The 21,822-nt window shown below is 56.8% G+C and overlaps 9 protein-coding genes across 9 annotated transcripts; 5 read left to right on the top strand and 4 right to left on the bottom strand.

Annotated features, from left to right (window-relative positions):
• Positions 1 to 1,712: 1,712 nt before the first annotated feature.
• PHYSODRAFT_327510 (hypothetical protein) lies at positions 1,713 to 3,651 on the bottom strand (the record flags this gene model as incomplete). Its single annotated transcript, XM_009523632.1, has 2 exons — positions 1,713 to 1,789; positions 1,872 to 3,651. 2 exons carry the CDS (start codon positions 3,649 to 3,651, stop codon positions 1,713 to 1,715), a joined length of 1,857 nt encoding a protein of 618 aa, XP_009521927.1.
• An 83-nt stretch (positions 3,652 to 3,734) lies between these two features.
• Positions 3,735 to 7,797, bottom strand: PHYSODRAFT_345221 (hypothetical protein; the record flags this gene model as incomplete). Its single annotated transcript, XM_009523631.1, has 2 exons — positions 3,735 to 6,923; positions 7,719 to 7,797. 2 exons carry the CDS (start codon positions 7,795 to 7,797, stop codon positions 3,952 to 3,954), a joined length of 3,051 nt encoding a protein of 1,016 aa, XP_009521926.1. The 3' UTR covers positions 3,735 to 3,951.
• A 1,639-nt stretch (positions 7,798 to 9,436) lies between these two features.
• PHYSODRAFT_497025 (hypothetical protein) lies at positions 9,437 to 10,090 on the top strand (the record flags this gene model as incomplete). The annotated part of the gene is made up of 2 exons (XM_009523630.1): positions 9,437 to 9,635; positions 9,705 to 10,090. The coding sequence occupies 2 exons, from the start codon at positions 9,437 to 9,439 to the stop codon at positions 10,088 to 10,090; spliced, it is 585 nt and encodes a 194-aa protein (XP_009521925.1).
• A 405-nt stretch (positions 10,091 to 10,495) lies between these two features.
• PHYSODRAFT_494401 (hypothetical protein) lies at positions 10,496 to 12,409 on the top strand (the record flags this gene model as incomplete). Its single annotated transcript, XM_009523629.1, has 1 exon — positions 10,496 to 12,409. One exon carries the CDS (start codon positions 10,496 to 10,498, stop codon positions 12,407 to 12,409), a length of 1,914 nt encoding a protein of 637 aa, XP_009521924.1.
• A 132-nt stretch (positions 12,410 to 12,541) lies between these two features.
• Positions 12,542 to 14,207, bottom strand: PHYSODRAFT_557051 (hypothetical protein; the record flags this gene model as incomplete). The annotated part of the gene is made up of 1 exon (XM_009523628.1): positions 12,542 to 14,207. Exon 1 carries the CDS (start codon positions 14,084 to 14,086, stop codon positions 12,542 to 12,544), a length of 1,545 nt encoding a protein of 514 aa, XP_009521923.1. The 5' UTR covers positions 14,087 to 14,207.
• A 658-nt stretch (positions 14,208 to 14,865) lies between these two features.
• Positions 14,866 to 16,884, top strand: PHYSODRAFT_327505 (hypothetical protein; the record flags this gene model as incomplete). Its single annotated transcript, XM_009523627.1, has 7 exons — positions 14,866 to 15,015; positions 15,065 to 15,183; positions 15,265 to 15,466; positions 16,218 to 16,412; positions 16,525 to 16,617; positions 16,649 to 16,727; positions 16,829 to 16,884. The coding sequence occupies 7 exons, from the start codon at positions 14,866 to 14,868 to the stop codon at positions 16,882 to 16,884; spliced, it is 894 nt and encodes a 297-aa protein (XP_009521922.1).
• Positions 16,885 to 17,680: 796 nt separating this feature from the next.
• PHYSODRAFT_312545 (hypothetical protein) lies at positions 17,681 to 18,991 on the top strand (the record flags this gene model as incomplete). The annotated part of the gene is made up of 1 exon (XM_009523626.1): positions 17,681 to 18,991. The coding sequence occupies one exon, from the start codon at positions 17,681 to 17,683 to the stop codon at positions 18,989 to 18,991; it is 1,311 nt and encodes a 436-aa protein (XP_009521921.1).
• A 296-nt stretch (positions 18,992 to 19,287) lies between these two features.
• On the top strand, positions 19,288 to 19,834 carry PHYSODRAFT_496373 (hypothetical protein; the record flags this gene model as incomplete). The annotated part of the gene is made up of 2 exons (XM_009523625.1): positions 19,288 to 19,560; positions 19,646 to 19,834. The coding sequence occupies 2 exons, from the start codon at positions 19,288 to 19,290 to the stop codon at positions 19,832 to 19,834; spliced, it is 462 nt and encodes a 153-aa protein (XP_009521920.1).
• A 228-nt stretch (positions 19,835 to 20,062) lies between these two features.
• On the bottom strand, positions 20,063 to 20,728 carry PHYSODRAFT_354181 (hypothetical protein). The gene has a single exon (XM_009523624.1). The coding sequence runs from the start codon at positions 20,493 to 20,495 to the stop codon at positions 20,076 to 20,078; it is 420 nt and encodes a 139-aa protein (XP_009521919.1). The 5' UTR covers positions 20,496 to 20,728; the 3' UTR covers positions 20,063 to 20,075.
• Positions 20,729 to 21,822: the final 1,094 nt, after the last annotated feature.

The raw sequence follows: 21,822 nt of genomic DNA, 5'->3' as shown, positions 1-21,822 counted from the left end.
CTCCTGCTGTACCTCATGCTGATTTTCAAGCTGCTGCTTCTGCTCCACCATTTCCGTCAACTTCCTCTCGCGAGCTAGTTGCAGCTCCAAATCAACCACGCGCGCCTTCAGGGTTTCCTTTTCGTGAGTGGAAGCAGACGACTCCAATGCATCGTCATCAGTACTGGTCCCTTTAGAACTCCGTTGCGCTCGCTCCAGCTCCTGTCGTGTGATTTCTTCTTCAAATTGTTGTAATTTCGAGCGAAGTTTGACATTTTCATCTTCCAGTCGACGTTTGTCACTTTCAATGCGTGACAAAGTCTCGTTGACGGTACTCATATAGCTTTCCATGGCTTCAGCATGGTCGGCAGCCTTTACACGAAGCTCCTTCTGATGAGTCGCTTCCATCTGCGCGCACTTCTCTTTGATCTTACATAGTGACTGAAGAAGCGTAAGGTTTTCTTGCTCTCTGGATGCCAGTTGCTCTCGTAGCTCATCGTATTCCTGCTGGCTAGTGGCTTGAGTGGGCGAGGTGATATCTTCGTCAACAATTTCTGCAACAGCGCTGATATTTCCCTCGTGAGCGCTTAATTGCAAGCTAGTTTCCATGTTTCCTCCAGCAGATGACGGATCCAGCAAGGAGCTTGGCTTGGAAACTTGGTTTTGGTACTGCTTCAACGTGCGCTCCAGCTCGGCGTTTGCATCTGTTCTCACACTGAGTTGCTTTTGCAGCTCCTGTGTCTCCTTCAGATATTTTTTGTTGGCGTCCTTTTCTTCACGCAGTCGTCGAGCAAGTTTAGTGTTCTTTGAGGTCAACTCAGCGCACTTTGTTAGGCACTTTTCGAGCTCTTTCGCTGTAAAATCATTGAGCTGTACAAATTCAGGCGTAAGGTTAGAACCACCACAGTTGTTTGCACATAGTGTGGTACAGTACGCAAAGCGTACCTTTTGGCTTTCCATTAGTTGTGTACTCTCCTCAGTTGCTGGGGGTTGCGCGAGTGCTATGTCGTTGTCGGGCCCGTTACTTGACATCGTGGTGATTTGAAGTGGTGGCTCTTGGGGTTTCATCGACGCCAAAAATGGGCGTTCAATCGGGAATGCATTACTGCCGCAGTTCCTTGCATCAAATGGTACCGTGTCCGCCAAGTACTTAACTCTTATATCGTTGCTGAAATCGGATTTTTTAGGTTTGGCATCGCAATCCTCTGTAGTTTGCCCGCATTTAGTAGAGAGCCCACATAATCGCTCCTCTTGGGTCATCAACTTTTCCTGCAGCAACATTATTTTTTCGTCTCGTTTGGAGTGCTCGAACTCTAGCATTTCTTGACTCCGTTGCTGTTTGCCAACAATTGAGGCAGGAATGGCATTAATCCGGTCACCAAGTTCGGACACTACGGGGCTACGGTTAGCGTGGAAGACGTTCGACCCTTTCTCAGTCTTCGGTAGCTTTGAGTCCTGTTCAAAATAGGAATACAAAGAGTAAAACGCGATCCACAAATCTTCATAATGGGTCAGCAAAACAGCCCATTCGTCGCTCGAGTCATCCACGCCTCCCTCTGCTCCATTTGCTGAATCTTGCTCGTTTGCGCGCTTGCTTTGTTTCTCATGCAATGCTTTGAAGTCACTAACGCACTTTCGGTGGTGGTCAGCGATCATATCGAAAACAGTAGATTTCGGTCTCCATTCTCTCAGAGTTTTCTCCGACCCAGTGTCTGGCAGCTGTTGCCTCATCATTAAAGCTGTTTGCTGTTGCGCTTGCCGAAGGCGGTCACGAAGATTTTTGTTGTCGTCTTCAACCAGTCGGAGTCGCCTAACAATGAAAAATACGCAACGCAGCATGTCATCGTCATCTGTATCCATGGAGAAGCTCTGGTCGAATGCTGTTGGTTTACTTGTGATATTCGCCAGCACAGCCTCCGACTCCAGCTTCTCCACCTTCATCAAAAGTTCATCCCGCTCCTGTTCACAAACTTGTTGCGCTGCTTGTAACATGGCGATATGCTTCTGCTCAGCGTCTAGCCGTGACTTCAATTGGAGACACGCCTTTTCCATTCCAAAGTACTGACCAAGATTCACCAAATCCTTTTCTCGTTTTCGGAAGAATTCAAGCTTCTGCTGTAATGAGCGCTGGGCTTCAACCGCTATGGAGTCCGAATCATTCGCACTATAGAACACTGCGGCTCGGTTAGCACTGCTTGGCGCTGGGGTACACGACGTGAGAGCTCTGATGGTTCCGTTTGCCGCCCTCAACTGTTCATCCTTTACTAGTAGATTCTGCTCGGCTGTAGCGAGCCTCAACATCAGCTGCGGATACTTCAGGGGTCTTTCACAGTTGTCTGCTCCACAACTCTCTCTTTCACAGCTATCCACAGGCATGGATGTTAGTAGGCCTCTGGAACCATGGACCTTCATATCTTTCCGAAGCGCGTTCAGCGCCGCTTGCAGGTCAAGTTCCCGCTGCTCCAACTGATCAATGCGCTTTAGAAGCACCACTCGGCTACTAGCAGCCACCGCTCGCTCTTCTGCTGCACCTTGACGCAGAGCTCGCACCTCATCGAGGTGACGAGCTTCCCACCCAGCCCACTTCTGGACCATCTTAGCAGCAGATTTTACTCCATTCTTTCCTTGAGCCAGAACTTGTGCCAAGTCTTTCAAGACCCGTTGTTCATCGTCATACCGTCTACCACTGCGTCTGTTGTAGTCCTCACGTATCTGCCTTAAAGCGCCACGAAGAGCTACAGAGCAATCGATCACACCATCTTCTCCCTCTGCACAACGAACTGCTACAGGCTGCGATACTGACGGAACAACTGATCTCGACACCTCATCACCCACATTTTGACGCTTCATCAACTGTACAGCTGCGTCACGCCACAGATACAAGCACTCTTGTAAATGCTCCAGCCGCACCGCTTGTGCTTCAAGCCGGTGTTCCAGATTCACACACTTCGACAAGCCCCCAAAAGTTCCCTCTTGCGGTATACCAACGAAAAATGCCAGCGGAGTATCCACACAGCTGCACGACAGGTCCATGGCCTCCACGCCTTTCTGCAGCGTCTCCAAGCATGCCTCCATCTGCTCATCTTCGTCTGACTTAACCTCCTCCTCCTCAGTCACCCTCGCTCTCCGCTGCAGTTCCCTCTGCAGCGCCACATTCCTCTGCTCCACGGCCTCGAGCTCCTTCTCCAGCTTCTGCAGCAGCGGGAGGACCCTTTTCTCCTCGTCCTGCCCCTCCGTCTGCATCTCAACGTCCACAAATGTCCTCTCAAGTGTCTCCGTCTGCACTATAGCGTCCTCCACGTCCCGGCGGTCGTCCACCTGCACCTGTTTGTCCTCCTTCGTCTCTCTCCGCTCCAGTTCGTCCAGCACGACGTCCAGCTGCTCCCTCTGCTCGCTCACGAGCCTCTGCAGCTCCGAGATCCGCGCGTCCTTGAGCCTCAGCGTCGCCAGAACCTGCGCGCTTTGCCGCTCCTGCTGCTGACGCGAATCTCGCTCCAGTTGGCGCAGCGCGCGCACAAATTGAGGGTGTTCCTGGGCCAATTCGCGCGCGAGAAGCGAGTCGTAGCATTGCAAGAAACTTGCCCAGCTGTCCGTGGCGGCGGCATCACGCGACTCGGCCTGGGGGCGGCTGGAGACAGCGGCGGATCCAGCTAGCAGATGCCCCCGCTCCATTATTGATACCCTCGCCAACTTCAAAATGAAGGAAGAGCGGTGATTGGTGGAACAAGGGCGAAGAAAGGTGATCATTGGTTGGTGGAAAATAGGAGTCTATGTACTGAGATTGAGTACACGGATTCAGTATACTAGGGGGAAACTCAATCAATACCAGCATGTTATCGTCCATCCCACACATACCAACACCAGCACCTTGGAGTGTACGCGGTCTCTCGTGTCTGCTCTATCCTTGTCGACGGTGCACACTCACTCGACCGCGTTCGTCGTCGCTCGCTTGGTCACTTACCCACACTCAAATCACGAGGCCTTGGCGGCTTCCGGCTCAGCGTCCGTCGGGTTGCTGCCGGTCTTGGTCAGCTCCGGCGCGGAAGAGTCCGTGCCGGCGTTGCTCGAGGGCGACACCGGCTGAGTGGTGGGGCTCGACGGCGCCTTCTTCTTGTCCGTGTCCGAGGTCTTCTTGTCCTTCACGGCCAGCAGATCGTCCTCCTGCTCGACGGGCTCCGCAGCCTCGTCGTCGGTGCCTTCCGAGCTCAGCGACGAGCACGCCGAGTTGCCAAAGTCCGTCGCCTGGTTCGGGCGCAGCAGCGTGAGGTCGAAGTGCGAGCCGGTCGTGGAGAGGAACGTGTCCAGCATCTTGTCTTCTTTGACGGTCAGCGGCCGGGGCTTGGACGATCGCTCGGTGCTGCCACTGGCCGACATCGGCGACAACGGACTCGCACCGTCGCCCTCCTCGTCCGGCTCGGGGATGTCGCGCTGCTCCTCCTCGGGGCCGTCCATGTAGTTGAACGCAAAGTCGTTGAACAGCTCGTCGTTCGAGCTCTTGACCGAAGCGGGCGTGTCGATCGGCACCTCCACAGTGTTCATGTAGGTCTCGAAGATGTCTTCGGTACGGTACTCCTTGGCGTGCTTCTCCATGAGAGCATACTGGCCTTCAAACAGGGCATCCTTACGCTCCACGCTGTCCCAGTCGAGCCCCTTGAACCACGGGTGGTTCTTGATGTGCTCGAAGCCGTGATCGCCCGAGCCCAATCGGTTATCCTCGTTCTTTGTCAAAAGTTTAGACACGAAATCCTTCGCGTCCTCCGTAAATCGGGGCGAGAACTTGAGGTCCACGTTCACGATACGCTCCTTGATGAGACGGTTGGTCTTGGCGTTGAACGGCGTGCGGCCGTCGATCATTTCATACACCATAACACCCAGTGCCCACCAATCCACGGCACGCGAGTACGACTTGCCGCTGAACACCTCGGGCGCCATCATCTGGTACGTGCCGACGAACGTGGTGGTGCGGCCTTCGTCCGGCATGTTCTCCTTAGACATGCCAAAGTCCGTCAGAGCCACGTGACCGTCCGAGTCCACCAGCACGTTTTCCAGCTTGAGGTCGCGATAAATAATATCATTCTGGTGCAGGTGGCGGATAGCAAGCGCCACTTCGGCAGTGTACAATCGAGTGCGATCCTCAGAAAATCTCCGTGCGAGACGCATCTGGTCCAGCAAGTTGCCACCAGGGTAGTACTTCGACAGCAGATACAGCTTCGCCTCCGTCTGGAAGGCGTAGCACAGCGTCGCCACGTACGGGTGCTTGATCCGGTCGAGAATACGCCGCTCAGCATTGGTAGCTTCCACTAGGCCGCGCTGGATTACGAGTTTCTTGCGGATGGCCTTCATAGCGTAGAACACGCCCTCGTCGTAGCCGTGCTTCTTACGCACGAGCTTCACGCGGCCACAGGCGCCACGACCCACCAGCTTGACAATCTCGAAGTCTCCGAGACACACCGGGTCGTCATCGTCCGCCGTAGGACGGATGAAGACACTGCACCGCTCTTGAGCAGCGGCCGTCGGACTCGTATGACCCTTGGCGCTGCGGTTCTTACGGCGTGGGTCGATCAAGCAGGGCAGCGACTGGCACAGAGAGCACACCCTCCAGCTGCCGAACGCCGGCACGAACTTGTCCTCGCAGCACCGACTGCAGTACTTGACTTCACACCACGAGCACGGGATACGGCGGTTCAGCATCGTCAGCTTGCGGTGGCAAATGCCGCACGCGCTGATCTTGCTGGCGTTCACCGTGATACCAGCAGCCTCGCCACATCGCGCGGCGAAGGATCCGAACACGGAGCTCTTGACCATCTCGAGCGCGTACGCGCCGCTGCTGCCCAGCACATTGGACGGCACCGTACCGGCCGAGACACAGACGCAGCCATGACGCGTGTGTCCCTGCGGGATCTTGCAGCCGACGTCGATCTCCGAGTTGAGGATCCAGGACACCGCGCGCCGCGCGAGCATGCGGCGCGCGAAGTACGTGTCGCTGTCGCTCACGTAGTGGGAAGGCTCCACGAGCGCGAGCGCCTTGACGCGGTCCTGCATAACGCCGAGGCCGTTGTCGTAGTTGAGCAGGTGCAGCACCATCTGCGCGCCGCGCGAGAACGCGACGATGAAGACCTCGCTCAGCAGCGGCGCGATGAGCTGGTCCCACGCGCTCTCGACGTGCGAGCGTGGGTGGCAGCTCTGCGCCGCCGGGTTCATGATGACCACGCCGTAGTTCTCGCTCAGCGCCTTCTTGAGGTACGACATCATGGAGCCGCTGTCGCTGTCGCTGTCGAACTGGTTCATGCAGATGCTGCGGCTCCAGATGCCGGCCTCTCGGTACGGCACGATGACCAGCAGGCGCTGCTTGTTCTCGTAGCCGTCCGACACGTACACGGTGCCCTTGGCGCACTCGCTGCAGAGCGACGCGTCGCTGCCCTTGCGGTCCACGTCCTTGCCGTAGAGCAGCTGGCGCTTGCTGGCGGCCGTGGCCTCCCACGGCTGCGGGTCCTGGCTGGGCGACTCGCTGTCGTTCAGGATGGAGCCGGCCAGCAGCGTACGCGCGCGGCCCGAGTCTGTGTCGGAGGCCACGGCCTCCTCGCCCGTGGCCACCACCACCTCGCGGAAGCCCAGCTCGGAGCGCAGGCGCTGCTGCACGCCGCGGATGAGGTTGTCCACGAACAGGCACGAGTCCTCGGCGCTGGCGCCGCTGGCGAGCCCCAGGCTGCCGCGGCGGCCCAAGGCCGTGCGCGGGATCACCTGCGGACTGCTCTGCATGTCCTTCTTCTTGCTGCGGCCGGCCAGCTGCAGGTTGCCGAAGCTGCCGAAGGAGCCGCTGAAGCCGCCGAGACTGGCGGAGCGCGGCTTCTTGGTGCCGCTGGAGCTCGAGGGGATGGCGAGCGGCTCGCTGCGGTCGCCTGCTGCTGCGCCGTCGGCGGGCGAGTCGGGCGTGTGCGTGATGGCTGCTGAGGGGAGTCGCCCCGCTGGTCGGTCAAGGGTTCTGCTAGTTCACTTACTACTGCGATTGCGACTGCGCGCGCGGGTGGAGGCGGCGGAGCAGGACGGAGCGGAGCGGAGCCTCGGGGCGGAGTGTGCGTCAAGGAGCGAGACTTGGTCTGGCGGGCAAACTTGAGCAGGAGAGAGAGAAGGGAAAGGGGTCAGGGAGAGAATTCGGCCTATCGCAGCGCAGGATTTTCAGGCGAATTCGTGTATTGCAGTACCCGCGTAGTGTGATATTTAATGGAGAAAGGATGTTTATTGTTTTGATGTAAACCCCCAATCTGACGACCTCATTTCTGATTTTGCCTGCGATACTCTAGTATGTAGAGAAAAGGTGAGAATCTGGCAGATCCGTAATCAGGCGCAAAAGAGCCAGCTTTGCTGCACAGCGAGCTCATTGGGGGATGGGGGCAAGCATAGAATGTTGCCAACAACGTTTTGCCTTGATGCTTGTTCCTGCCTGCCTGCATCGGCGGGGAGCAGCGGATCGTGAGGCTGCTTCATCCTTTGCTGTCTGTCTCTGGCGGCCGCTGCAAGCTCAGAGCTTTGCTGCGAGCTGATCCTGCGAAAATTGCCGCTTTTGAGGCAATTCAAGCCCTGGCTTGCCAGGCCGGAAGAAGGCCGTGTTGGCTCGTCAAGGGCGGAAGGATCATCCATCTGCAGCGTAGAGCAGCCTCGAGGATCGTCTTCCGCATCCGGCATGACGAGCGCCGCCGCGCAAAGCTTGACTGAAGCCTGTCTGGGCCGGATCACCTGACGGCGCGCCGCCACCTGGCGCCACACGAACAGCGAGATGTTCGTAGCGACGGCATTCCGTCGCGAATGGCAAATTGCCATTGGCAACACAAGAGCGCTGCTGCTGCCAATATCGCAATGCACATTGAAGGCCATTCAACGAAGTGCATACGGTATGTATGCTGGGTGTGGGCCCTGGCACAGCCTTGGATCCGCTTGCGAATCAGGCAGATGGGCCAGGGCGGACTCGCTCGTCGTGGCCGGCGACAATTTTAGCGCAGCTTCATGTCGTCCGCGCCCGCCCTGCATCGAGCGCGAGGAGGTGATCTCCTCGCCCAAGGCAGCGCGACGAGGCAATACAATGCAGGAAGCACCTTGACCGCTGTACGTCTTGCGTCGAAGCGGACCGAATATCGATTCGATATTATCGAACAGGCATTCGGACCGATGCTCATCCGAGTGGGACGATCTCCGATCTCCGTTTCAGAAGATCGCCTCGGCGCTTTGAAACGCAAGCGAGGCGCGCTCCCCTCCACTCGTCTTGCCGCCGCCCAGGTGGCATCGTTGCCGGGCGCGAAGCAGCCTTCCAGTATGTACGCTGTGGTTTGCTACGTAGGTAGCTCCATTGTCGCGAGCGTCCTGCAATACTGTACTCTTCAGCTTCAACGAATACCTCCCAAATCCGTTAGAAACCCAAATTAGTGGGATTAATTTGGGCGTTGCTCTTTAACTGTATGTGCTTCATAAGAGTACGACTTCTCTTCAACTGTATAGATTCACACTCTTCAACTGTACTGAACCCATGACCACCGACTACCACAACGTTCATGTGGTGGTGACGGGCATCTCGCTGCCTGCGTGCTGCCGCCCACCGCCTCCTCCATCAGACACCCATTGCCCCACGTTCTCTACACAATCGCGTCTACTATCCGCCCAAGTTTTGTGCGTGAATTCGCGCGCCGGGCTGAGTTACGTCGCCTGGGAGTGCACGTCCTCTGCTCCCCGCCCCAGCGCTTCTAACGCCGCTCAGCAGTCCAGAAAGCTCCATTCGCAGTGGATTCCGCAGCGTCACGTAGCTCTAGTCCGCTCTGTATCTCCCGATGCCAACGCAGCGTTGGGTCGCGGCCCCCACGAATCGAAATTCGAGGTTGACAACCCTCGCGTGGCGCTCTGGACCTCGAAAAGCGGCCCCATGGGGCGATTCACCGTCGCTAAGCAGAAGATTCAGCCAGGAGAGCGGGCCTTCCAAGCTGCTGCATTCGCTGTAGTTGTCCGCCAGAGTTTGGCGCTTCGTCGGTGTCACTGGTGCTTTGCAGTGTTGCGGAAGAAAGCGCTTCAGTGCGGAGACTGCGAGTTTGCGAGGTACTGCTCACGCGATTGTCTGAGTGCAGACGCGGCGTTGCATGACTTCCAGTGCTCGGCACTGCGGGAGTTAAAGCGACAAGGGGGGAGTGGTTGTGTGGGAGATGTCGAGACCGTAAGGTTGGCGCTGGTGGTGCTGAGTATGGAGCTGTTCGTGCGGAATCCACGGGCGCTGGAGTTGCTAGCTGTACACCGCAGTCGAGATATTGCGGAGGAGGCGGCAATGAGGAAGACAGTGAGTTTTATTGTCAAGACGACGGGTCGAGTTGTGGACCCGAAGCACGTGCAGCTCACGCTGGAGCGTGTTCGCTGCAACGCGCACCCGTTGTACCTGGATGGAGTCACGTGTGTAGGCTCGGGGGTGTTTCCCGAGGCAGCTATGGCGTTGAACCACTCATGTCTGCCAAATGTTGCGCCCAGTTTCGATCCGCGGACGAGAACGCTGGCCTTCCACGCTATTACTGAAATTCCGCGTGGACATGCTGTGGAGTGCGCTTATGTTGACCTCCTGCAGACGAGAAAGCGGCGGCAGTCACTGCTTGCAGCTGGGTTTGGATTCGATTGTATTTGTGGACGCTGTACGAGTGAAGGAGCCCTGTCCAAGAGCGAACGGACTCCTGAAGGGGAAGATGGGGACGCTGAGGAAGCTCTGGTGATGGAGCAACTAATGCGAGTGGTAAATACGAAGGACCGAGGCGCGAAGCAGCGCGTCGCTCGTCTCAAGAAGGAGCATGAAAATGTCTTCAACCGGAGCGACGAAGCTCAATTCGCCCTTTACACCGCTGAGATGCAGCTTGCGCGCACTCAAGGCGACTGGGTCCATGTTGTCGAGGCTGCGGAAAGGTTGTTGAAGATATGGGCACGATCGGAACTACCTGCCAACTATCACACCACCGAGACGTTGCATCTACAGCTTTGTCTGGCTGCCAAGCAAGCTGGAATGATGACTGAGAAGGCTCGAGCTTCAGCCCAGCAAGTAGCAACAATTCGCCGGATATGTGGATATCCACACCCTGAAACCCCCATCGGTTAAAGTGGTGGATGTCTGTTGATCCCGAGTTATTTTCTGCTGCACGCTGCAGCCTGGAGTGAAACAATGATGAGCTCAGGCAGCAACGATGACAGCTCTGGGCTGCGCCGCGTCAATACGTCGCCCGACCGCGATCTTGTATCCAAGTTGGGAGCTAGTCGACCTCCTGATGCCACCGACCGCGAATACAACGACGGAAGTGCTCCAGAAGTGAAAGCACTGTCTCCAACATGGAAGCAGAGCTCTGTGCCACGCCCAACAGGACGGCAGATTCTAACCGCGCTGTATCACTGGACCACTTGCCTCTTCATCTCGGTGTTGATACTCTCGCAGTTCCTGGGTCTCTTCTGGAACAGCGTCACTTCCAAGGGCGGTGCAATGTATGGAAATCATCCGGTGGCGGGAGGAATGAGCGAGATCACAGGTACCAACGACAAGCCGATCACCGATCGAGTGCTGACTTGCATTCTCGAGGGACGGTACTACAAGCCTGTGCTACTCAATGATGTGCTGGGTACGTCGGGTGCCACAGCTATTCCAGCGTCAACACAGGAACAGGGATACCGAGTTGTTCGTCATGAGGGAACAACGCTCAGCGACGATGCATATGCCACTTATATGGACTCGTGCGCTCTCATTTCCACAACATTGGACACGATACTGGACATTTGCGATAATGAATTGGGCTACCAGGTCACGAGGGATGCATTGCGGATCGTAGTGGACGGTGAGAAGACCAAAGACAGCACCAGCGAAGCTGTGTACTTGATTGACGATTCTTTGCCGGTGCTGATAATGCCGTTCTGGGACAACGCACCATTTGCTCGCTACGCTGTGCCCGGTTCAGACGGATCGGCTTGTATGTTTCGTCTCAGTGGGAAATACATCGACTCGGCTTTGACGGATGGATTTCCCGCGATGCTGGCAGTTAACCGATCGGTACGGGAGGCTATAACCAAGGAATGGCTCGAGGCACCAAACGGCGAGTGGCGGCACGGTTGGTTTCACGTCGGGAATGGAGAGGAATCCGAGACCGCGTACTTTTCGGACGTCATCAGTTCGGATCCCAAGTCGATCTATGGCTTGACCCAACGCGAGTTCAATACGGTTGCGAAGGAGGAACTGGACTGTGTTAATAGCCCGGAAGCGTGTTTGTCTTCGTCGGTCTCGCAGACGTGGGGCGAGAAGTTTTCGACTGAGGAGCAAGAGCTCACCATGACCTCCATCACTGTAGTTTCACCGCAGCATATCGGCTTCTTCCTCTACACCAACACCTACCAGCGCACCGTGCGGGTGATCTACGACTGGGAAACCTTGATTGCGAATGTCTCTTTGGGAATGCTGATGGTGCGCTGGATCGTGGCAATGGCGTCACTACATCGCGGCTTCATCCAAGGACACAGTGAATGGTTCATCGGCGGATTGGGCTGCGTCGCTGGATCACGCAGCCTGAACATGCTCCCGATCGTGTTACTTCCTCACCTGAAAGTCACCATTGCATCCTTCTGGACTGCGGGTTGCTACTTTGAGGGCGAGCAGAATGCGCTGTCCGAGTCCTGGTTCACGATTTACCCCGGGTTGGTGGAGTTCTGCCTCGTGTACTACAGTTTGCTCAACATCGCGGCCAAGATAACTCGTCGTCGCATGACGGACATGTTTTTCACGCCGACGCTAGCGTTGTTTTGCTTGTTGCACCGCATTCGCGTAGATCTCGCGCGTTCGGGTGCACTGCCGGGCGTTGACGGTCGTGTGACTACGCAAGTTCACTCTACGGAGATGCAGGACCTGCGTTTGATCGACTTTTTCATCTCAAATGTTGGGCCTCGCATGAACGCGAACCTGGCGCTGCTCATGTCGATCAAACTCGTGCTGATCGGACTCAATCTTCTACCGCTGGTGCTCGCTCCCTATATTCCGCCAGTCAAGCAGCCAGACACGGGTCTCAAAGGTGTCGAGCGAGCTCTTGCCATTCGTGCCAGCAACGTCGGAGGATTGGGCTGTTCACCCGTCTACATTTACGGGGACGAGCGCAAGGGCGAACGCACGAAGGTGGCATTGAACAGCTACGAGCTGGTGAGGCTGGGGTACGTTGTATTTGGTGGGCAGTTCCTGCTGACGTTTGATGCGTGGGACGTCATCATGAACACGGCGGCGCTGCATCGGGTGCACCACTTGTGGAACTACAGAGTAGTGCTCTTCCCCCTTCGCGAAAGGGAGGGATACGCCGCTGTTGGCGATAAACCCATTGTCTGTCGCCTCGATGACGCTCGTCTGGACCCGATTCCGTTCTGGGACATCGCTGCCCAGCCTGTCAAGTGCTAGGCAAGACTGGAAGACGTTCAAGGGAGAAATTGGGGTAATATCTAATATGTAGTGTACTCGGGATCATTACTTCTTACAGAGATTCATAGGTTCTACTCACGTGATCAACGCAACCACAAAATAAACTATTCACTAGGGCGTGAACAAGGTATTCAGTGTTGTTGTGCCAGGTCCAGGTGTGCTGCGAAGAGAGGAAACGTTGGACGGGAGCGAAGCCAGAGACGACTCGCAGATACTGGTGCCGTTGATGAGCTTCCGTAGCGTGTGCTGCACTTCAATTGCCGGCGGGCGTTGGCTTGGCGAGAAGCTTAGACAGCGCATCGCGAGCTCCTGGATCTGCACGGGGCAGTCCATTGACATTGCCGGACGGATGGAACCAGAGCTCACCAGCAACGCAAGTTGACTCTGCTCGTCCACTCCGTCGTCCATGTCCACGCCCGATGCGAACGGCAGCTCACACGTGTCGAGCTCCGTCAGTAGAACACCGAGAGCGTACACGTCCGATTGTTCGCTTCGCGGCTCACCGCGTAGTAGCTCAGGCGCCAACCAAGCAATCGAAAAGTTGCTTGGCTGGTGAGTGCCCACAGCGCGTCGTACACCAAACGCACAGAGCTTGGCCTCACAAGACTCAGACAGCAATACACACTGAGCTTTGAGCTGCGGAGGATGCAGTGCTGAGCCTACGCCTGCTGGTCGGGAGTGCAGATACACCAACGCATCCACCACGTCCAGCGCGAGGTGAGCCTTTGTCTTCGGTACCGACAGCGAATGGAACCACCCGAAGTCGTGAGCGTTGCGAGGCCGCAGCGTCAATAGCGTGCGTAGGTTTCCGTTGGCCATGTACTCCGTCACCGCGGACGGCTGCGATGCCTGCCTTACCATGTGAGAGGACGAGGTGGGCGAGTCGATGTCGTGGACCCACTGGGACGGGTCGAAGAAGCCAATGAACGCCACGATTCGCGGGTGAAGGAGCGAGGCGCTGAGCGAAATGTCGGCCATGAACGCCTGGCGATAGGACTGCTGCTCGGACAGCTCCGGTAACAGTCTTCTCACAACCACTTGGCGACTGGCTTGGCCCTCGATCCTCAGCGTGGCTCGGAACGTCAATGTGAAGCTGCCTTCGTGGAGCAACTCGCCGTCGACGACGCATTGCGGGGGCAGCCGATTCTGTTCCAGTGTCAGCGCGTTGCACGCCAGCTCGTCACCGTAGTCGCACTTCTCCAGCCAGCGATACTGCGAGCCGCTGGCCACGGGCGTCGATCCCGTGGCGGTCATCGTCGTCGCAGCACTGTTTGAATGCCGAATCGGGGTCAGAGCACCACCACCGCCGGTGCTGAGGTGGTCGAATATCTCCATCGACGGCACGCTCGAAATGCGCGGCAGGTGCTGGAACCACCGACCGCCGAAGCCCCCGGCGCTGGAAGTTCGTCGACTGCCGTCCGCGACGATGGCCATGAGGTCGGGCGTCAGCACGCAGTCCACGTACTCGGTGCTCTGGCTGTGGCTGTGGCTGTCTCGAGGTCCGTTCAGGCGCTTGAGTCTTCGGCGACGCAGCATCCACCAACCCCCGAGCGCGAGCAGCAGCGCCGCTGCCACAGAGAGGGCGATGATTAACGACATCGAGTCCGATGACGAACTGCCATTGTCTGCGATTGACGACGACCCCGAAGAGCTCATTTAGCGGTATGTAGGTGTCCACGAGGGGGATCGGAACGTGGGGTGGGGAGGGAGCGAGCGAAGTTGTTCGTACTGCCACGCAGTCAGTTATGGGGGATAATGAATACGGCGAGCGACTCCGTCCTTCCTGGAGTGAACACGCGAATGAGACGTCCGCTCGCTGGGTCTCCGCTAAAGGCGCTCCCAGCAGCGAGGGCAAGGGCGGAATATGGCCCACTGGCTTTCGCCTGCCGTCTCTGCCAGGGATAGTGACTCGATTTGTATGGGCATTCGACCCCAAAACGCCGATAGCGCGCATGTGGCCAGCTGGCCCAGCCTGACGCCTGCATTTACGGTTTCCCTCTGGTCGAGGGGCGGTAAACCTGCCGTGTTGACTCATGGACGCCAAGTTGATAGCCCGGTACATGTAAGGCTGGCTAATGCAAGTGTACGGAGCTCCTGGACGCCATGTTGGCGCTCCATTTGGCGAGATGCACACCGATCCGAACCTCCCATCCAAGTGCGCTTGCGTATGCGTGAGGGACGGGGCCTGGACAGGCATACGTACCATTTCAATGTGGCCCACCGAGTACTGCGGCGAGCTGCGGATGCCCAAGCGCGCAGCTCAAACGAAGGACTCAAAACTTTGCCCGACTGACCATCGGCGAAGCGCCGGAACTTGGTAATCGCCGCTGCAGGTGCAACTGTGGGTACCGTCACATGGCTATCGCTTGCCTTGTTGGTTCATTTGCATTTGGCGTGGACACCTATGGATACGTCCTCCTTCGTCGCGGAAGCGAATGCGCGCCGGTGGCCACAGCAGCAAAATGAAACCATTTGGAGAAGTCGCGGCGAAACCGACGGCCGCATCTCACGATGAGAACACGCCGAACCACGAACACGGCGATCGGCTCGCTGTCGACGAAGAAGTCGCGAGTCGCCTCGTGACGGTAACCAACACTTTCCGCTCTGTAGCAAGACGTCGTACGAACTCCTGAGCTGCAGGCGGACAAGTGCAGAGCTATAGGCAACACAGGCACTCGCCACATGGAGACGAAAGCTCTTCTCCGCCCAGCCGCGTGGCGTCAACCGTCAATCACCACCACCTGCGATGCCGCGTGGGCATGCACCGACCGGATTCACGGTTGATCCTTGCCGCCACAAGTGAACTGGGCAGGAAGCAGGTCGCTTCGTTGAAGAGACTCGATTCAAGGGAGTGTCTCCCTTCCGTCTACAAGGACAGCGTCACAGCGCACGCTGCCGACGCGGACGGATGAGTGCATGCGCCGGACGGGCATCGCCGAGACGGCGGGCGACGCGTTCCCTCCCATCCAGTTGATAGACGTACGGCGTGGCGCGCGGGGCGACCAGCGGAGGCTGCGCTGCAGCGGCATCTCGGCGGTGCGACATCCTCAGGAGCTCTGCGCGCAACATGGCCACCGCGCCAGCAGCGAGATGCCCCTCCGCCACCTAACGGGCCGGCCGAGCTGAGCGCGGCGCGCCTCGGCGCTGCAGGCGATGCCGCGGCGTGAATGCGAACGCGCGCTGACCTATCCGTGGCGCGCATTCAGCCTGATGGGATGCCCCTTTTGCGAGTCGTGGTTCCGATTGACGAGCCTGCGGCTCTATGGATGAATATAGTGGTCTTTCCGACTGATAAGCGAGCAGGATTGTTTCAGGCTTGTCTTCACCTGAATTACAGCCTATCATATCGCCTGGTGTGGATATTTTAGCCAATCGTCTGCTTTAGGGTTAGGTGAACGCGTTCCGACACTTTCCGACAAATATGGAAGACTGGCCTAAATATGTATATGCGTATACAAAAATCAAGTACAGAAAATACTTTTTTAATAGTTTTGCCGTTCTAACAACTAGGATTATATCCAAGAATAGGACGGAGTGAAGTTTTGATTGGTGTTCATTTCAAGATGGCGATCAAGTCCGCCCCCACATGCATCGGTGGCTACGCAGTCGCGGCGAAGGGCAAGGCAAGATGACCATGACGGCGAGCGCGTTGAGCGTTCCACCGCCACAACGCTAGCTCTACACGCATGAAGCATCCGTCGACGTGGCGTCACACGCAGCCGTCGGAGGACGGGTGAGCTTGCTGCAGTACGCCGAGGTTGGCTGAGGTGGTGCTGCGCGGGGGCAGCTACGCGAGTGCGGAGGAGACGGTGAGCGAGATGATCAAGGCAGGAAGGAGCTGCAGAAGGCTTTCGCGGCTGGCGACGTGGCGAAGCTCATGGGCGCGCGCCGCCGCATGGAGGCTCACGAACGCGGTCACACCCGCGGAGGACCGCGAGGCTCCTTGCCAAGGGCACGCACGGAGCTACAGCGCATCGCCGCTGTCCGCCCATGATCTGTACCTTGGAGCTGGACACGCCGGCGCTGCAGCTGTCTGTGCTCGTTCGAGCAGGGGGATGTTGAGGGCATGCTCCGCGTCATGGACGACCACCCAGACGCTGGACCCGCTGTCGCACAAGTTCCTGCCGCACGAGGCTAACGATCTGGACGAGAAGCTGTCGAAGGAGGTGAAGGTGATGAAGGCGACGGTGACGTCGTGCCCGGCCGGCTAGGCTGCAGGAGGTGAACCCTATCTGCACGGCTGCCGTGTGGGCACTGTACATCACGGAGGTGGCCAAGGAGGACAGCTCGGTCACCTGTACATCATGACCCCGCTACTCGAATCGTTCAAGGTGCTGCACCAGTAGGTCAAGCTGGTGAAGTCTCTGCCACGCAGGATCGGATTGCCAACAATGGCAGACTACAAGGCGGAAGTGGCGATCGCGGTGCTGCGTGCCTCAAAGCTGGCACAATAGCTGAGGAGGCGGTGATCGTAGATTGGTGATCAAGGTGATCAATAACATATGTAGCTACCCTTGCACTTTATCATCACCTAACTTTTATTGCATGTAGCTGCAAGTACCCTGCCATTTTCTTCTTCAGTTACCTTTTTTTACTTACGGTAACTTTAGTTTGGTCAATAAATCCTAGATGTCGGAATATGTAGGGAAGTCGGAACCGTCGCCACCACTCGATCCAGCGTGTCGCGGCACCTGTCAGACTGTATACCCACGAATTAATCTCATATACGTTTTCGCATGTACAAAACAAGTCAGAGGTGTTTGAAACAGCTATAGTATTCAGACGTCTGTTATAATTACCACGGCGTTATAAGCACACGCAGGAAGACCGCACCAACAGACGCCGGCGAGACTGGCGAAATGGCCGCTCACCTCCAAACGATGTCGGGCCAACGGCAACCAAGGAATCTGGCGCACGATGTGTTGCGGGCCGAGCTCTGCAATGGCGCGCTGCGAGATTGCTCGGAATTGCACATGGGGCGGGAGCCGCGCGTGGCGACCACCTGGCCAGGACGCCACACCGCATATCGGCGTTGACACTTGCTTTTTGTATACGTAACAGACCTGGTCTCGCGGACTAAACTCGCCCGGGATCGACTGCCCGTCTTACTAAATTCCAGAGGATCCGCGCGCGCAGTGCACCCCGGATCTGCGAGGGAAACACGGTGATTTTTTCATTCAGCCCCAAGCCCTGGCGCAGCGTTTCATTACGCGAGTTGCCGGCTAGGAGTCAAGTGAAAGCTAAAAAGCCATGGAGCACCTGATGCACTGCTCGAGCGACGAGGAGGGCGCCGCGCGCGCGCCAGAGTTCCAGCTGATCCGCCGCAAGCGGCCGCGCACGCACGAGAGCGGCGGCGGCGACTCGCCCTTCGGCTACCCGGTGCGCGGCTCGCCCGAGAAGGCGCCGCGCCTGACAGTGCTGCCCGGCCTGGCCGAGCTGCTGGCCGCGCAGAAGCAGCGCAACGAGGGCGTCGCTGCCGACGCGCTGCTGGACGTGCTGTCGCGCGCGTCTTCGGCCGAGCAGCAGCAGCAACAGCAGCAGCAGCAGAGCCCACAGCAGCCGCAGCCGCAGCAGGAGGAGGACATTGAGGTGGAGGACAAGACGCCGTGGCCCTCGGCCAAGCAGTACTTCGGCATCTTCTCGGCGCCCAAGAGCGAGCTCAAGATCCCGGTCTACGACCTCGGTGTGGACCCGCGCGGCGTGCCGCTGCACCCGGAGTTCATCTACAGCCAGCCCGTGTCCTGCATGTACTTCCTCAAGTGCTCGCGGCTGCTGGGCAAGGGCTCGTTCGGCTTCCCGCGCAAGAAAAAGTCGGCGGGCGAGACCACGCCGACCACGACCCCCACGGGCAAGAAGCCCGCGGCCAAGGCGGGCAAGAAGGAGTCGAGCAAGGACTTTGAGTGGCGCAAGATGAGCTTCGTCACAGGCCTGCCCAAGAAGCAGCCCATCGTGCGCTACATCACGGCCACGTGCTACAGCCGCGCGACCGACGTCACCGCTAAGAAGAAAGTCTTCCGCATGCACGCCGTCATGCTCGCAGACGAGGCGGGCACCGGGGAGCAGGGCGAGTATGTTCTCGTGCACATCCGTGCTGGAGGCAGCAAGCGGGTCGGACTGCGTGCCAGTTTGGCTGATGCCGAGGCGCAGCAGGCCCCCGCGTCGCCTGGTGCGCACGGAACTACGACCGCAAAGCAGAACGCCGACCTGCTGTGCATGCGCCGCCCTGTGTCGCCCACCAGTGTCGCCGTGTCCTCGTACTCGAGCTCGACCTCTCCGCGCCACAAGAAACTCCTTCACGCCGAGTTTTCGTCCAGCCAGGGTGAACGCTCGGACCACTTGGCGAGGGTGCTGAGTGCGTCGCCGGGCTTTCCTATGGGGTTGAACTCGACGCCTCCCTCCGTGACGCGCCACCCCCTCTTCACCTCCGCGGAGGACCCAAAGGTGGACTCGGCGCGCCAGGCGCTGCGCAACATGATCCTCAAGTCGTGCACGTCGCGCGACGAGATGGCAAAGTACGTCATGGGCCTCCAGGAAGAGCTCGCGGCGCTGCAAAACCAGTAAGCTTTAGGACGCAAGCGACGAACTTGCGCTGCAGATTAGGAATTTTTAGTTGTAATAGCTGTCTATCCCCATAACTCTGGGAGCAATATCATAGCAATGCACAATAACCCTCCTCTCGACCATCGTTTAATGCACTCGCCCTCACTCCCAAGGAATGAGTCAGGGCTCGATCAGACCTTGAAAGCGCAACTGTTTCAACGTGCAGATGTCGATTCAAACTTGACAAGCTGAGTTGCCTATTTTTACGGTCCATGTGAGGGCTGCCAGGTCGGCAGTGCCACGAAGGCCTCGGAAGCATGAGCGGTGCTGACATCGTGAGCGCATTTTCTGTGGGTCAATGCGTTGCTAAGCGCACTCGGCAGCTCGATCGTTTGCTGTACATGGTGGAATCCACAGCAACAAAGTTTCAGCAGGTCAAGACTCCATTTACTGGTTCCGATTCTGCTGTTATGTCTTCACCTCTGCGAGCTCAAGTCCAAAGGCGATACGGTCAATTGCTCCTCGACTTTCTCGAAAAGCAGAGGGGGCTGAAAATTCCTGAGCTACTGGAACACGCAATGCATCTCGAGGTACATGCACATGTACTGTATATATGAACAATGGCAAACCACGTTGCGCTATGACTTGAGAGGTAACGTTGCTGCTGTGTTGAAGAGCTATGACGAGGAACTCCAGCAGCTGCTCGTGCTAGTTGAAGACGAGGAGCTGCTGCGCCAGCGCGTCGGCGCAACGTGGGAATTTCTAGCTGCCACCAGCATTGACCAGGATGTTGTGGAGCTAGTTTGTGCCTGCGAGTGCGTGTGGAACGACTTACTCCCCAGACGTCAAGTGCATTGCCCTTGATCAGCAGCATTCGAGGTAAGTTGAAATTCTTGGCCACAGGTAGCTAGCCATCTTGATCACAGTTTTCGCTGTAATGCGTACGCAGGCGACCCAGATCTTCCCGTTTGGCTCAGAAACACGGAAGCAACTTGTTGTGCGATTCACCCATGGCCCTCAACACTACAAGCAGCTAATAGATAAATGAAAGAAAGCGATTGCTATTGTAATGTTATGATATATCCCTACTATGCATCTCGCAACTTCAGTCTTCTGGATTGCCATACAATGCGGGATCTCCGTAGCCCATCTTTGCTTCCTCGCTAATACTGCTTCGTGTATTGCTAAACTGGTTGCTGTACGACTTGAGCTGTCCGTGGATCCATTCCTGCTGAATTTGTTGCTTCTCTTTCTCCAGTCGAGCTAGATCGTGCCGGTACTCGTTCACTTGCATCTTATACATTTGGAGCTCGTCTTCCATTTGCTTCATCTGGTTTTGTTTCCCCTTGAGAGTTTCTTTGTAGACGACCAACTGCTCTGCGACCTCAGCTCCAGGTTGACGCGCTAGAATTGTCTTCAGCTCGACATACAGTTTCTCCTTCTCCAAAATAAGAAGATCCTTTATGGTAGTCTCCTCGTACTTGCGGATCAATTTCTTCTGCATCGCCTGAAGCTTCCGAATCATCTCCAACCGCTTCGGATCACTACCCTCCAGTTTGCGCCACCGGTGAACGTTCAGCGGGTGGTCAAGCTCTTCCGAAAGTGCCCGAATCTTGGTCTTTTCCTGTAACAGCTCCTTTTCCAAGCGGAAGAGCTCTTGCTTGAGCGAGCCCTCGTGCGACAATTGGTTGTTGCTCGAGTCCCTTTCGGTCGTGAGAGCCTGAATCCGTGCCTTCAGGTTGTTGACCTCCTTTTGTTTCTCCTGGAATTGGAAGTACCCCTTGGCTAGTGTGGACTTCTGGATCTTGATCTTCTCATACAGCACACTCAGCTCTTCATTGCGCTGGATGAGCTGTTGCCGCAGAGTATCACGGTCATGGACAACACATCCATATTCCTTCACCTGTCGCTGTTTTTCTTCGTCTGCCTCCTGTATGATCTTTGCCAGCTTGGTGATCTCCAGCTCTTGGTTAAGGATTATCTGTTCCGATGACTGAATCTGCTTCTTGATGCGCAGAAGTTCGTTCTTGAGGATTTCCTTTTCCTTGTCCACTTTGTGATGATCGAAGTGCTCCTTCACCAGTGCATGATCCTTCGATGTGATCTCTTCCTTCAGCTGCTCGATCTGGTGGTTCATGATCTTGAACTTGCGCTTCATATCGCCGATCTCCTCCTGGCTCTCGATTAGCTGCTTGCTATACAGATTCCGGTCAGTGCGAACAGCCTCGTAGAGGTTCTGCTGCTGCTTCAGTCGACTCTCACTTTCGACAATTTTCTGCTGCAGAGATACGACCTGTAAGTCTTGCAGTTTTGCCTCCTCCAACGATGTCATAAACTTCTGCGTCGCATTCGCCGCCTCCTTCTCGTACTTCTCGCGCTCTCCAACGAGCTGCTGAATTTGCGCACGCTGCTTCTTCACGTGGGACTTGAGACCGTTGATCTCGTTCTGAAGATTCTTCATTGTGTTTTCCTTGATCTTCATCAAGTCGAACGTAGCTTGGGTTCGATCGTTTGCCTTCACCAGCATCTTGTTCAGCACCTCACGCTCTCGCAACATCTCTTCCAGCTTCTTCGTGAGCACTTCACTCTGCTTCTTTTCCGCTTCAAGGGATATGTTGATCAAGTTTTCGAGCTCCAACCTAGCCTTATCCTTTTCGATCTCACAGTCTGAGCGCTTTGCCTCAACGTCTTGCAGTTGTTCTCTTGCAATCTCCATGAGCTTCTCGAGTTTCAGCGCATCCCGCGTTATGGCCTGGATTTGCTGTTCCTTCACGTCCAGTTCGTGCTCCACCTGCACGTTTTCCTTGTGCAGCTCAACATTCTTCTGCCATTGCAGTTGCATTGCTTCAGTC

Source organism: Phytophthora sojae (genome assembly GCF_000149755.1).
Source record: "Phytophthora sojae unplaced genomic scaffold PHYSOscaffold_3, whole genome shotgun sequence".
Classification (NCBI taxonomy): domain Eukaryota; phylum Oomycota; class Peronosporomycetes; order Peronosporales; family Peronosporaceae; genus Phytophthora; species Phytophthora sojae.
This window is presented reverse-complemented; position numbering and strand designations above follow the sequence as displayed.

What these genes read in the sequence shown, in the direction of transcription:
- PHYSODRAFT_354181 (XM_009523624.1), bottom strand. Translation starts at nt 20,495, where the DNA reads ATGATTCGGAAGCTTCAGGCGATGCAGAAGAAATTGATCCGCAAGTAC.